This window comes from Staurois parvus, unplaced genomic scaffold (assembly GCF_062004578.1).
Source record: "Staurois parvus isolate SC_StPar_1 unplaced genomic scaffold, SC_StPar_1.0 ptg000025l, whole genome shotgun sequence".
Lineage (NCBI taxonomy): Eukaryota > Metazoa > Chordata > Amphibia > Anura > Ranidae > Staurois > Staurois parvus.
In genome coordinates, this window is record NW_028317821.1 from 6,816,991 (window position 1) to 6,832,785 (window position 15,795).

Below are 15,795 nucleotides of genomic sequence, written 5' to 3' on the forward strand. Positions count from 1 at the left end.
TCACTCCTGCTGACACCACCAGAATAGTTTGGTTAGGAACTCCCAGTGGTCACATAAAAATGTCACACACTGACCATTGGAAAACAATCCGATTGTATTGGCAAATGAAAAGGTACACAGCTCATCAGAAGTTCAGCATCAACACATGAGAAAACAATGCAATACAGATACAATACAATTAACCCAGGTGCCTTTAAGGATGGACTGCATGTACTGCAGTACCAAGAGCATAAACGATAGCTCTCTGACTGAGAGATTATGCCTGAGAGATTGACTGTGGAGAGCTAACAATGGGTATGGAAAGCTCACTTGAGGGCTCTCAGATCAGACCAGGTGAGATAGGCTTAGTCTGATACACTACCAGCAACCCAGGTCTGCACCCAGGTATGAAACAGGATCTGAACAGTTCTTCGACTTTAGCTTCTGCCGGCTCAGTGGGAGTCCTTTAACATTGGCAAGCAAAGCAATGTGATGTTTCCAGATCATAAAGTTCAAGCACAGTTAAATAAAAGGTTAGACTCAGACAGTGGGTATGCCTCTTTAAAGTGGCTAGGCAAAGCAAACATGTTCAAAGAAAAAGGGGAGTACAAAGTGGAGAGAGGATTGGAAGCAGGTAACATTAGGGTATTATGCAGCAAGTGGCAGTGTACAAGGAGTATTCAACAGTCAGGAATAATGGCAATTTTGGTGGCTGTCTTTGGTGCTAATAGATGCTACTTCCAGTCCAAGAAATGGCAGCAATTGTGTATGGCTTCTATTGTATTGGCAGATCAAAACAAAAAGGTACACAGCTGATCAGTAGTTCAGTGTCAACACATGAGAAAACAATACAATACAAATACAATGCAATTAACCCAGATACCTTTAACCCCTTGCCCTCCAGAAGATTTACCCCCGTTCCTGACTAGGCCATTTTGTGCGATACGGCGCTGCGTTACTTTAACTCATAATTGCTGGTGGTCATGTTGTTACACACAGACCACTCCCCTATCACTGTTCCTCGGTGATCGCTGGGTGCCAGCGGGGAATATCTGGCCTGGACTCGGTGTTGGACAGCTGTAACTGCCACCGATGGTGCAGGTAGGGGGCACATGCCCCCTACCCAGAAATGCAAAATATACAGTGAAGAAAATAAGTATTTGATCCCTTGCTGATTTTGAATGTTTGCCCTCTCACAAAGAAATTATCAGTCTAAAAATTGAATGGTAGGTGTATTGTAATACTGAGAGGCAGAATAGCAACAAACAATTCAAAAGAAATGCATGTCTAATAAATTATGCACTGATTTGCATGTTCATGAGCGAAATAAGTATTTGATCCTCTATCATTCAGAAGGATTTCTGGCTACCAGGTGTCTTTCATACAGGTAACAAGCTGAGATTAGAAGCAGCCTCTTAAAGGGAGTGCTGATAATCTCATTTTGTTACCTGTATAAAAGACACCTGTCCACAGGAGCAATCAAACAATCAGATTCCAAACTCTCCACCATGGCAAAGACCAAAGAGCTGTCCAAGGATATCAGGGACAAGATTATAGACCTACACAAGGCTGGACTGGGCTACCAAACTATCGCCAAACAGGTTGGTGAGAAGGTGACAACAGTTGGTGCAATCATTCGCAAATGGAAGAAACACATAACAACTGTCAGTCTCCCTAGGTCTGGTGTACCATGCAAGATCTCACCTCGTGGAGTGTCAATGATCACGAGAATAGTGAGATATCATCCCATAACTACATGTGAGGATCTTGCCAATGATCTCCAGGCAGATGGAACCACAGTCACCAAGAAAACAATTGGTAACACACTACGCCGACAAGGATTGAAATCCTGCAATGCCCGCAAAGTCCCTCTGCTCAAGAAAGCACATGTCCAGTCCGTCTGAAGTCTGCCACTGAACATCTGAATGATGCAGAGGAGGACTGGTTGAAAGTGTTGTGGTCAGATGAGACCAAAATCTAGCTCTTTGGCATCAACTCAACTTGCCGTGTTTGGAGGAGGAGGAATGCTGCCTATGACCCTAAGAGCACCATCCCAACTGTCAACCATGGTGGTGGAAACATTCTTCTTTGGAGGTGTTTTTCTGCTAAGGGGACAGGACAACTGCACCGTATCAAAGGGACGATGGACAGGGCAATGTACCATCAAATCTTGGGTGAGAACCTTCTTCCCTCAGCCAGGGCATTGAAAATGAGTCGTGGATTGGTGTTCCAGCATGACAATGACCTAAAACATACGGCCAAGGCAACAAAGGAGTGGCTCAAGGAGAAGCACATTAAGGTCTTGGAGTGGCCTAGCCAATCTCCAGACCTTAATCTGATTGAAAATCTGTGGAAGAGCTGAAAGTTCGAGTTGCCAAATGTCAGCCACCAAATCTTAATGACTTGGAGAGGATCTGCCAAGAGGAGTGGGCCAAAATCCCTTCTGTGATGTGTGCAAACCTGGTGGCCAACTACAGGAAACGTCTGACCTCTGTGATTTCCAACAAGGGATTTGCCACCAAGAACTAAGTCATGTTTCGTGAAGGGGATCAAATACTTATTTCCCTCATGAACATGCAAATCAGGGCATAATATGTTAGACATGCATTTCTTTTGAATTTTGTGTTGTTATGCTGTCTCTCGGTGTTACAATATACCTACCATTCGATTTTTAGACTGATCATTTCTTTGTGAGTGGGCAAACATTCAAAATCAGCAGGGGATCAAATACTTATTTCCTTCACTGTACGTAATTTTGCATAGCCCTGCCACCCTGTAGCAGTAGTACCAAGATCATAAACAATAGCTCTCTGACTGAGAAATTATGCCCCAAGTGACTCTGGAGAGCTAACAATGGGTACAGCATGCTAGTTCACTTGAGGATTCTCAGACCAGAGGGGCTAGGCTTAGGGTTGAGAGTTTTGATACACTAACAGCAACCCAGTTCTGCCACCAGGTATGCAATAGGATCTGAACAGTTCTTCTTGGTGTTTCAATTTTACTACACTACACTATTGGAGGTTGCTTCCTTTATATGTGTTGAAATTATTGAGCTGGATGGAGGAATGATATATTGCCCCCCTCCCAGGGATCTGCAGATAAACACAAGCGTTCTATGCCAATCATGAGAGGCATAGGAATCTGGTAAGTTCTTTCCTAGAGGGAGAGGTGTCTCACATTCACGAGTGGTGACCACATGAATTTCTGGTGGATGTGTGAAAAGTTTTCATCATGTTTTGTGGAATAATTTGGGCTATTCTGTTGCACTATTTTATACTATTTCACTATAGTGGTGTTGAAATCAGAGTGGCAGTAGACAGACACTCTAGTTTTTAGGGTTTATTGTGGTTTTTTTATATAGTTTAGGGGCGGACTGACCATTTGGAAGCTCGGGCACTGCCCGAGGGCCCAGGGTCAGTAGGGGGCCCCATGAGATGCCTCTGGTACCTTTTTCATTGGCTTTTTTGAGTTTGGGCAAGAACACAGGGGCCCCATGATCCCCTATTGCCCGGGGGCCCCATGAGTTGTCAGTCTGCCCCTGATATAGTTATAAGGTAGCGTCAGTGATATCATTATTAGTTTTTTTTTCATTTCGAGTGTTCAGAATTACTCCTAAGCGCAGGACTGAGGTGCAATTATTTTTGAAAACCCAGTGTTACATACACATGAAGCCTGATGCAGTCTACCAGGAAACACTGAGGGCACATTGTAGTTCTGGGAAAAACAGTAAATTGTTTTGGATAATAGTTAATCGTGGGGTAAATTAAGTCTCTATATTGGAGTAAAGAAGTTATTGCCAAACCATTAGTCCAGTGTCTACTCTTGCCTTGGTTTACCAAAGTCTACAGAAATGTTTTTTGGGTTTTTTTTAAACCGCATCCATTTATTTTTTTTTTGTTATTTAAATCTTTTGAGTTTTTCATTACAAAGAAAAAACATAGGAAAACTTGACAGTATAATATATTCATATAAAAAGAAACTCAAACATTTCACCTGTGTCTTCCACTACCTTCTCCCCACCTCTCAGCTAACCCCAGTCCATATGCATCTACCTGTTTTTTTCCTTCATTCCAGTCTACATCTATTTTGCTTCTTTCTAACCATCTCTTCCTACTCTTCCTCCTCTTTCCGTTCATTTTTTCCCATTCCATTCAACTCTCCTACCTCAGGCCACTGGGACTTTTCACTATTTCCAAATATTTCTCAGATGTCCTAAACTCATACCATCTACCCTATTCCTCTCTAAACCTTTCCATTTTATCTTCATCTATGTGGTACAACTCCTCCGTCTTATTTATATATTCGACTCTGTCTATCCAATCCCTCGTTTTTGGGGGTTACTGTCTCTGCCAAAATTTATGAATGAGTCCTTTGGCCGCACTAATCAGGTGATATAACACAACTGTTTTTATACTGTTTCACTGATGACTCTGACTTATAAAATAAGCACACCCACAGATCTTTCTGTATATTATTCCCCAGGATCCCCTGTATTAGTTGTATTATATCTTTCCAAAAAACTTTTTTTGGACAATCCCACCAGATATGTTGGATAGGATGTGGATGTAAGGGAACAATGACACATAACGGTGATACTTCTTCCCGCAGATCACGTCCATCTGCTGAACCACGTTGAGTGAGTGAGAGAGACCTATGCATGCACTAACAAAGTGAACATTGATAGCTCACCACCTCAGTTATCTACTTGCACATAGTTGTGAATAACACATACCGTTACCCTAGTTTGTTACCTAGTTATACCAGCGCCATTGTTTGGAACATATCTGCATTACAGTTATTGTTCAAGCTGACCGCAGGACATACAGTCACAGACCAAGGCACAGCAGTGCCAACTAAATCAACAAGTCCATGTCCCTCTCTGCAGATCAGGATTTCTGCTATTGTTCATCTTTTGCTTTTGACATTTAGAGGGAGTTGTCTTTGTCCATAGACATTTATGTCAATTGATGCTACTTACTACTTCAAGCTCAGTTCAAGTTTAGATCTCTTAAAGGGAACCTGGCCCTAATGCTTTACCATCAATCAGGGAAGTGTTAGATCTTCTCCTTGTCCTTCACTATCTTGGATGTGACCACTCTAAGTAACTACCATCCACCCTTTGACCCAGCTTCACATCCATTGGGCCCCAACAAGCCCTCAGAAGACTATATAGCTCTTAAAGGGGACACTACCAATTATCATTGAGAATTTTCTTTATTTCACATTTAATCCTTGTTATCTAGTTCTGAGGACCCACAGTGAGCTTATCTGTTATTGATATTCATTCCTGCTCACTGGGGATTCAACAGTCCCCTCAGACTAGAGGCAGTGGATTATTTCTGAAAACAGGCCTGTAATATATACTGTTGTTTTATTGTGAATGTTGTTGCTTTTGCTCACAGTTGCCAAGAGTGACCAGATATGTTGGCAATATTAATGTTATTTTGTGATTTTTGACTCAAATGCCTCCAAGTTCAATATAAACTTCATTTTGGTTTATACTACTCGTTGTGTGAATCCATTTTGCAAGTGTGGTTTATCTGGATCACCAGAGCACAGTGGTGTCAGCAGAGGTTGAGCTTTCAACGAGAGGTTCAGATTGACAGGGAACCCAAAAATTACTAAGCAACCCTTAAGGGGTAGTGCTACAGAACAAATCCTGTTAGTATATTCGATAAAGACATCAGAAACAAATGCCATTCAAATGTACTTCAAAATGTCATTTGTTTTTAACAATCACTTTTTTAATTAATGGAATTTCTTGAAAAAAAACACATTTACTATTAGAAATTTTTTTGTTTGAGAAAAAGTTTCCATCTTGCTTCTTCAGTTTTTTCCTTCACTGTGGTTGAAAACGATGATCAATTTGACCCCACTAACAATTAGAAAATTGAATTAATATTCTTAAAATGAAAATTTTGAAAAGATACGAAGACAAAACTTTACTGGTGTATGGCCAGCGTTACCCTTGTCTTCTAATCTTCAGAGTATCAGGATGAATCCTTACCTGGAGCAACCATAGAAGATTTAAGGCTAAATTCCCTTAGCTATAAAACATATGTTATTTGCCATGACTACTTATTTTACCCACGTGACTATGATTTTTAGGTCTCAGTGGATCTCATAGCTGAAAATAACAATTGAAACAGCAATTCATCCAAATACAAATGAAAGATTCAACGGGAAGAGTGATTTATTTCATAGACATCTTACTGTCCACATAAATAAAGATATCTCCACCTTAGTTTTTCTCTCTCCCGCTTACCCTACTGCAGACTGTGAACTAGAATTCAGCAAATCTTTATTCTTCATGGGGAGCTCTATTACACTATCTCCTTATCATTTTCTTATTTATATTATCTAGGCTATGGCTGTTTTTCTCTACATTTGAATATTAAAGGTCAATAAACATCAGGTATGAACTTACTCAAGTAAGAATTATAAATAGCAGTCACAAAGAACATACCATTTTTGTAGTTTACCAAACCTGAATGTCCTATAGAAGTCTACCTCCAAATGTCAGTCTTAAACCTCATTTAGCCAAAAATGACTGCTAACACAAAAAATATCCATATCACAATCCCACTGGATTTCAGCGCAGATATACCTGCATTTACATACACTTTGTGAAATGTATTAGATTTAACATTTTTATTTTAGCTTTACTTAACCTTTAAAATCTAGGAACTAGTGTTAAAATGGTACATTATAACTAGTTTCATGTGACAAAAGCCATGTAATAAATTCATTAAGACATACCTCATAGGTGCTTGTAAGGTTAAGTCTGTAAAAAACTGGAAGGAATATTTCTGCACAAATAAGTACTACCAATCCATAAGATATAGCAAAGATGCCATACATTGCTCCATAGCGGTAGACATCAGCTGGAGTTCCCAGGATAGTCACTGCAGACATGAAGCTAGCAGTGAGGGACATAGCCACAGGCACTGCTGTCATACTCCTTCCTCCTGTCAGGAATTCTTGTGAAGTGGTCTTTCCTCGTCCCTCAAAGGCATAATAGACTCCAATAGCTGCAGAAATGAACAGAACAGAAGCAAACACAACATAATCCCAGGCAGAGAAGAGACCAATGTCTGTGGTGGTAGCCATTGCTTGTCTAGATTGGGTGCTTTGTAATATGTGTTAAATCTAAATGACTTAAAACACATGATGAACAGGTTTTACATCACAATAGACAGGGTAGGCTGAGTCACAGAACTTCATGTGCCAATGTTGATGCAATAGCTAGAGGGAATTTGTCATTATTTGGGATTAAGAATTATTGTGCACTGTAAAATGGGATGGGTTCTATAGAGATAACATCGTTGTGACCTAAAGGGAAAAGTGATGGGCACTGTGTTAAAGAAATAATATATCTTAATCATGCTCTGTGTAATATAAATGCCTATAATTCCTACTTAATCATACATTTGATACATATAAAATTGCCTGAACTTTTAAGAGCAGTGCATATAAATGAAGTTCACAGCATATACTGTATATTGATACATCAGGGTCAAATGAGTCTGATGACTTAGATAAGTTGAAAACGGAGCATTCTGTTGAATGACAAACAAAAATGGCGTTTGTTTTATCATACAATTGTGCCATCATTGTCTTGAAATTTGCATTGTTAAGCAACAGTTTTTGCACCTGTTTTGCATAATAAACATGTGCTTGTTCTGGATATTTTTGTATTTCTTGTCTTTATTTTATTTACCTGCTATATTTTCTCCTTTATCTATACACTACAAACTGTGACACCTTATGAACTAAGCAGACGTGATGTTTCCTGGTGTATTTATTGGAAACATTCATGCCTAGTCTGCTTAACCCATCAGGTGTCAACATTTTTACATTTTAAATCAAAGACATTTGTGTATTCCACAACACTGTATGCACTATTGATGTTTCCTGGTCCTGGGACTGCATTAGTCCATGCTAGGTATACATGTTCAATGTATGGAAAAACTTTCTTGAAAGCAAATGTTCTAGTCCTTCAGGTTCATACTTTCCTAGCTCATGTGCAGGTCTTTTTTTTTTTACTTTTTCGTATAATTACCCCATCAATGATGTGAAATTTATAAAAATGTCCTCCTGCGCTTTTATGGTAAATACTAAACTCAACTAAAAAGCAGCCAGCATCTAACCTATACCAAATAGGGACTATCAGACAAATAAATATAAAAGTGATACAGCGCTATAACTAATAATAAACACTAGAGAGGTATTAAAAATGATTTTTACATAAAATAAAGTCCTATAAATGGACCTAACAAACGGGGCAACAAATGACCCTAATCCACATGGGGATATATATAGAGAATCGTGACCCCTAGTACCCAAAGGGTACCCAGTGAAGACCAAGTGAATACCTACAGAGGAAGCCAAACAGATAACAAACACTTTGTGCAAGACAATTAACGTGTCCACAGTCCATATAAAAGTGCTGTAATTTCCAAGACGTGCAGGTGAGTAACAGCACACCTTCAAATGTGATCCCAAGCAGTATGGCTGCAATGGCCTCTCACCTCCACTTCACGACCCCACAGGGCCACAAAGCAAATGTAGATCACCTCTGGATCCCTCAGACTGGTGGCTCCTCAGGTAGGATGGTACAGGCAGTCATCAAATAAGCAATCCTCGACCGGACCAATTAGCAGGTGAAGATATACTCTCATCAAGTACAAAGCTCATATGCCCGTAAACCAAGAAGAGAACACAATCTTCATAGTGTAATACTGCTTTTTAATGGCCAAATAGAAATAAGCCAAAAAAGGATATACACTCACATTACAGTTGCTTGTATCCAGGTCATAACAGTGAGCTGGGTGTACAGCATGACCAAAAGGTGTTCCAAAATGGCGTCACACCGGAAGTACGTCACCACGCTATTGCCGTCGACGCGTTGCATCACCTAACTCGTGACGCAACGTTTGTTTTTATAAAAAAAATCCAACATGTTGGATCAGTTGTGGCACGAAAAACGCATGGCTCAGCGGGACACTAACTGTCAGGGCTCCCAGGGTATGACCAGAGGTGTGTGACTGACGCAGGGAAACGCAGACTTCCGATATGTTATAAACAATATAATTTATTAACACTAACAATACAAACATAAACGCAGTGCAATACTAAAACATAACACAGTGCAAACAAACCAAACCACCCACAGATAACCGTACATACAATGCAAGCGTCGTCAGGCAGGCCGGGTCAATATCAATCGGGCAGGTAGGTACAGGGGGAGCAAGCGGAGAATGGTCGGGGTCACAAGCCAGGTTCAGCAGGTAGCGGGCAGCGTGGTACAGAGGGTCAGGCAGAGGGATGGTCAGGAACGATCCGGGGTCAGAGCAGGAGAAGTCAGCAGAGGCCAGATCAGGCAGGGTCAGCAACAAGACAGGAACAGGAACAGGATGCAGGAACAGGATACAGGGCCCAGGAAAAACACACACCAAGGCAGAGTCTGCAGGTCTGGCCATCCCTTAAATACACCAGTATAAGCAGTTTCAGGTGTTTGGCTGGCTGCAAGGTTGAGTCTCTGATTGCTGGGAGCACCTGCTGGCCAGCCCTGGTACTGCAGCCCATAAGGCAGGTGAGTCCCACCATTGCTGGCCAGTCCATTCCTGACACTAACAATGCGGAAAAAGGAATGAACTGGCTATTGACAAGAATTTTCATTGGGTTTTTGGCTCGTCTATGGCTGGCTTAAAACAAATGGAGTTCCAATAAAGTTTCTGGCAGCAGAAAGTTAAAACAAATCTAATCCATTCACTAATAAAAGCTTTACAATATTAACCACTTCAAGTCCGGGCACTTTTACCCCTTTCCTGTCCAAGCCAATTTTCAGCGCTGTCACACTTTGAATGACAATTGCGTAGTCATGCAACACTGTACCCATATGAATTTTTTAGCATTTTTTTGAGACAGATAAAACTTTATTTTGTTGGTATTCATTCACCACTGGGATTTTTATTTTTTTTTACTATATAAATTAAACAGTCCAAAAAATTTGAAAAAAATTGTTTTTCTTAAAAATTTTCCCAAAAAATAATCTTTCTTCATAAATCTTGGCCAAAATTCAGCTATCTTTTTAGTAAAAAAAATAACCCAAATTAGTTTATAACCAAAAATTATGATTTTTCAAAAAAATGTTTACATTTTTATTTTATTTGTTTATATTATCATTTATGGGTTTTTTTTTTAACATACTGTCACCCTAGTAGTACAGTATCCCCATAGTGACACTGTACTACTTGTGGGGGGTGATGAAGATTTTTTTTTTTTTTTTTTTACACTGATTGCTTTTACACCCATAAAGGCTGTAAAAGCAATCATTTCTCTTTTTCTCTGGCTGCATTCTTGCAGCCATTGAGAAATACTGTGAGAGCTGTGATTGGTCACAGCTTGTCACATGGTACAAAGCTGTTGTGAATAGCCTTGTACCATGTGACCTCTGTGATCATTCACAGATTTCACAAGTAGTAAGCAATGATGTCAGGAAGGGACATCTTGCTTACTACTATTCATGTGATCACTGATTGGCCAATCAGTGATCACATGATTGGGACCTCACACAGAGGTCCCGTGAAGTGATCGGTGTTCCCAGGCTGAAAATGCGGGCTCCGTTTACGAACGTCAACCCACTCCTGCGCTACTCTTGTCCGGCCGATTATGTACATGGGCCGGACGGGAAGTGGTTAATGTAATTTCAAAAGTTGTTTGCAATCTAAAAAGACTTTGCAAAATAAATATAAATAATAGCTGACGATCCTGCCATGGAGGCCTGTGTTTTGGCTCTTCCTGTTATGAAGTGTGTGGGTATGTCTTTGTGGCTACTTAGCTACATGCCAAAAAAGTCTTCATATAATAAATAACATCCCATGAATAGCAAGTGCTCAGAGGTCTTTGTAGATCACAACCCACTGATACATAATGTTCCCTTGTGATCAGGGGCGGACTGACCATTTGAAAACTCGGGCACTGCCCGAGGGCCCGGGGTCAGTAGGGGGCCCCATGAGATGCCCCTGGTAGCTTTTTCATAGGCTTTTTTGAGTTTGGGCAAGGACACAGGGGCCCCATGATCCCCTATTGCCCGGGGGCCCCATGAGTTGTCAGTCCGCCCCTGCTTGTGATTAAAATGAAATGTAATTTTGCTCCTCAAACATGGATGAATCACTGTCTGTAATACCAGCAATCATAATCTTAGGATTTTTATACAGTGCATGCCTTTAGTCCTGGATCACCAAGCATGTAGCAATCAGTTGCAACGAGGGGGCAGATTGTAGGAAGCTGTAGAAAGTAAGCATCCCAAAAATCAGACAATAACTTCACAAATAAAAAAACTCCACAGCCCTGTTGCCTGTTGCGTGTGTTTGCAGATGGATTAAGAAGTAAACAGGTGGATAAAAGAATTGGCAGAACTGCCACTACAATGCTCAAAGCACAAAAGGTCTGAAAAGGAAGAAATAAAATACTTTATATCTGATGTACTGTATTTAAATAGTGTTACAGGAACAATTCTTGCTGCTTATAGCAACTGTTCCGAATCCTTGAGAAAAGGGCCACAAAAAACAAGAAATGTCCCTGTTAGTATACTTTTCCAACATAAGCCACTATATTTACAAGTGTAACTTGCCTTCCAAAAAATATAAAAGCATTTAAAGTGATACTAAAAGTTCAGATTTTTTGTTTTAAAAATAAAAAAAAGGTCACACTTACCTGCTCTGTGCAATGGTTTTTGCAGACTAATCAAAGAAGGTAGGACTGGTGAGAGCAGAGACCACCAAAGGCATAACCCCATAAAAATGCTTTTATTTTTTATTTACAAAATTAAACAAAAAGTCAAAATCTAACCAAACAGCACACCTCCATCCTGTATGTGAAACTAACTTTTTCATATCATTCCCAAAGGGAAGATTCACTAAAATTCTGCTCCATAGTGTCAATAGGAGAAAGTCCCGCCACTGATTTCATTTGTATGTACTGCACAGAGTACTCTGGCTCACTCCATCTCCCCCCCTGTATTGTTCCTTGCACCTATTGGCATATGTAAATTAATAAACCTCCCAGTAATGCTATTACAAGTCTACAGCTAGAGGGAGCTCTTATGATTTGTAGTGCAACTTCAGGAGACTATACCAACAAGCTCACATTAAACTTGGAATGCAAGTGAGCAACATGTGTTTTCTGTTTCCTCTTTTTAAATACAAGTTAGTCACCTTTTGTTTATGCAGTTTTTGTCCAGTTTTGGGTTTGTTCTGACACTCACTTTCTCTGTTTAGTATCCTATATGCTAGTAATGCTAATTCTCTAATACAAATTGATGTGCTTTTGCGATGCCACAATAAAGAAAGTAATTATTTGTATAATGTGATCCGTTTCTGTTTAACACAACTTGGGATGCAAGTGAGCAACATGTGTTTTCTGTCTCCTCTTTACATATGGATATTGCAGGATTCAACTTTGTCATACCTCACACCCGGATCACCGATAATCCTGTAACACTCACATGTAAAAAGCAATACAGACTAAAAAAAGTTTATTTTCCTGATGAATGTCATGCTGCATTCAAGCTGGAGTGGGCCTCCATAAGAATATTATGCCAAATAAAGATACAGAGCCATTTGGAGACCAGCTGCAAAGCTCTCATGGGCCCAACCTCATGGGTAAGTGGGAGGGGCTACGCATGATGATTTCTACATGCTTTGTCCCAGGCATCAAGAATTCTTCAGGATGTCAAACTTGCATAATACTTACCATCATTTGTAGACATTTACTGTATGTAAAATGTGTTTGCTTTAGTCCTCTTTTTTCCGTAGTTTTATTATATCCATGCACATATTGATTAGGTGGGGCGGGGGCATCAAGCTTTAGGATAATATGATAATATTGTAATATTTATCTGCAGGATAGGTGAGTGTGATTATTTGTTCTAGTTTGACTTTTAATAAACTTTGTATATTAATAAATACTAACACTTTCTTATCTCTTCCCACTTTCCTTTTTTTCCCTCCTTTCTCCCTTTTATTCCTTTCTCATTTTTTTCATCTTACAATACCTAAAGCAGAACTATGGAGAAAACTTCTTTTTTCATTTTGGATAGAGTAAGGGACGGTTATAACCCCTGTAAGGTTTATTTTTGCCTTTTTCCCTCACTTCCAATCATTTCTTTGCACTTCTCTTTTCTTTGCTTTCCTCTTTTACTCCCATTGTTCCATGATTCTATCATCCAAACAGAGTCTTTTATTTTGGTTCTTACACCCTTCTTCCATTTCTTCCTACGATGAATCCCCCATTTCTCACCTCTTTGGTCTTTTCTTTTACTTTCCACTTTCTCTCACTTTTTCTCTTCCATTTCTTCCAGATCGTCCTTTTCTTCCCCCATACCTCAGTTATCTGATTTAAAAGAGAAGTTTGGGCAGCTCTAAGTGTGTGGGTCATGACCGCTGTTTGCTGAGTTCTCACAGGCGCTCTGAGCAGAGAGCGGTGACTGTCAGTTACCAATCTCTGCTCTGCCCCCCCCAGCACTCACTGGAATGGTGGGCTGTGAAGGGGGAGGGGCCTGGTGGGTCAGGCTCTCAGCAGCTTGCTGAGAGGCTGAGCTGGGTGGTGCTCCAGATTCTGATTTGGATCAGTACTTTAACAGCTTCCTGACTGCCCTGTAGCAGAAATACTGCTACAGGGCGGCATGGTGTGCAAAATCACGCTTGCATTTCCGGGTACGTGGCACGGCTGTCAGTCACCGAGTCCCCAACGGTGATTACTCGCTGGCACCCGGTGATCACCGAGGATCTCCAGCGGGGAGGAGAACTGTTTTGTTTACTAACAGTTCTCCTCCCTGGCCTGGCGTAAGGCCAATGTGGTGCCAATATTTAAAAAGGGTCAAAATCTTTACCAAGTAATTATAGACCTGTTAGTTTAACTTCTATAGTTGGGAAGATACTGGAGAGATTAATAAAAGACCAAATGGATGAGTTCTTGCTGGAAAAAAATATTTTAAGCAACAGACAGCATGGATTCATGAAAGACAGAAACTGTCAAACAAATCTGATTTTTTTTTATGAGGGGGTGAGCAAAACCTTGGACAGAGGGGTGGCGGTGGATGTGGTATACTTGGATTTTGCAAAAGAGTTTGACACAGTTTCCCACACACAGCTAATTTGTAAGGTAAAGTCTATGGGCTTGGAAAAATCCATATGTAAAAGGATAGAAAACTGGCTAAAAGATCGTATTCAGAGAGTAGTGGTTAATGATTCATACTCTGAATGGTCTAGGGTTGTCAGTAGTGCACCCCAAGGTTCAGTGTTGGGACCCTTACTTTAAAAATCCCATTTCAGTCTTTGCAGATGACACCAAGCTGTGCAGTGGAATAAAGTCCTTACAGGATGTCTCCAACTTACAAGCCGACCTCAATGCACTGTTTAATTAGGCAACTATGTGGCAAATGAGGTTTAATGTTGATAAATGTAAGGTTCTGCACTTGGGGGCTAAGAATTTGCATCATACATACTAGGGGGGTACAACTGGGGGAATCAATGGTGGAGAAGGATCTGGGGGTTCTGGTAGATCACAAGCTTCATAATGGCATGCAATACCAAGCTGCGGTTTTTAAAGCGAGCAAAATCCTCTCTTGTATTAAAAGAGAGAGAGATATAATTTTACCCCTGTACAAATCATTAGTAAGACCTCATCTGGAATATGCAGTTCAGTTTTGGGCACCAATTCACAGAAAGAACATTGGGGAACTTTGGAAAGTACAGAGAAGGGCAACTAAACTGATACGAGGCATGGAGGAGCTCAGCTATGAGGAAAGATTAGAGGAACTGAATTTATTCTCTCTTGTGAAGAGGAGATTAAGGGGGGATATGATCAACATGTATAAATACATCAGTGGTTCATATAGTGAACTCCGTGTAGAGTTATTCACTCTGAGGTCATCACAGAGGACAAGGGGGCACTCTTTACGTCTGCAGGAAAAGAAATGTAATCTCCAAACATGGAGAGGTTTCTTCACAGTGAGAGCTGTGAAAATGTGGAATAGACTCCCTCAAGAGTTGGTTCTGGCCAGCTCAGTGGATTGCTTCAAAAAAGACCTGGATTATTTCTTAGATACACAGAATATAACTGGATAGTAACATTTAATGGTAAAGTTGATCCAGGGAATATCTGATTGCCTCTTGGGGGATCAGGAAGGAATTTTTTTTCCCAGCAGGTGCATATTGGATCATGCTTTGCTGGGGGGGGGGGGGGTTTGCCTTCCTCTGGATCAACTGTGGGTATAGGATTATAACTTTTTTTTTTTTTTTCTATGGTTGAACTGGATGGACTTTTGACTTTTTTCAGCCAGACTAACTACAGTTGTGTTCAAAATAATAGCAGTCAGACATCACTAACCTGATCAATCACTGTTTTTGGTTGGAATGATATTTCTACATAGCAATTAATTTACTAGCAGGTGTAGTAGAGTAATAGAAATCCAACAGACCCAACAGTCATGACATGCATTCTGCTGATTCTATGTAATTGAATCACTAATTGAAAGGAGCATGTTCAAAATAATAGCAATGTGGAGTTCTATTAGTGAGGTCATCCATTGTTTGAAAAACAGGTGGCAATTATTGCCCTTATTTAAGGAAGGAAGGCAGCAAATGTTGTACATGCTGGTTACAGTGCATTTCACTCTGAAAGTCTGAGGAAAATGGGTCGTTCCAGTCATTATTCAGAAGAACAGCGTACCTTGATTAAAAAGTTGATTGGAGAGGGGAAAACATATAAAGAAGTGCAGAAAATGATAGGCTGCTCAGCCAAAATGAT

The 15,795-nt window shown here is 40.3% G+C and overlaps 1 protein-coding gene across 1 annotated transcript in view; it reads right to left on the minus strand.

Annotated features, from left to right (window-relative positions):
• LOC149471214 (sodium-coupled monocarboxylate transporter 1-like) overlaps window positions 1-7,095 on the minus strand; it is an 88,883-nt gene extending 81,788 nt beyond the window's left edge. Inside the window, exon 1 of the mRNA XM_089652735.1 lies at window positions 6,739-7,095. Coding sequence (XP_089508861.1) covers window positions 6,739-7,089 — 351 coding nt within the window. The 5' untranslated portion in view covers window positions 7,090-7,095. The remainder of the gene's footprint in view (window positions 1-6,738) is intronic.
• Between the last annotated feature and the right edge of the window lie 8,700 nt (window positions 7,096-15,795).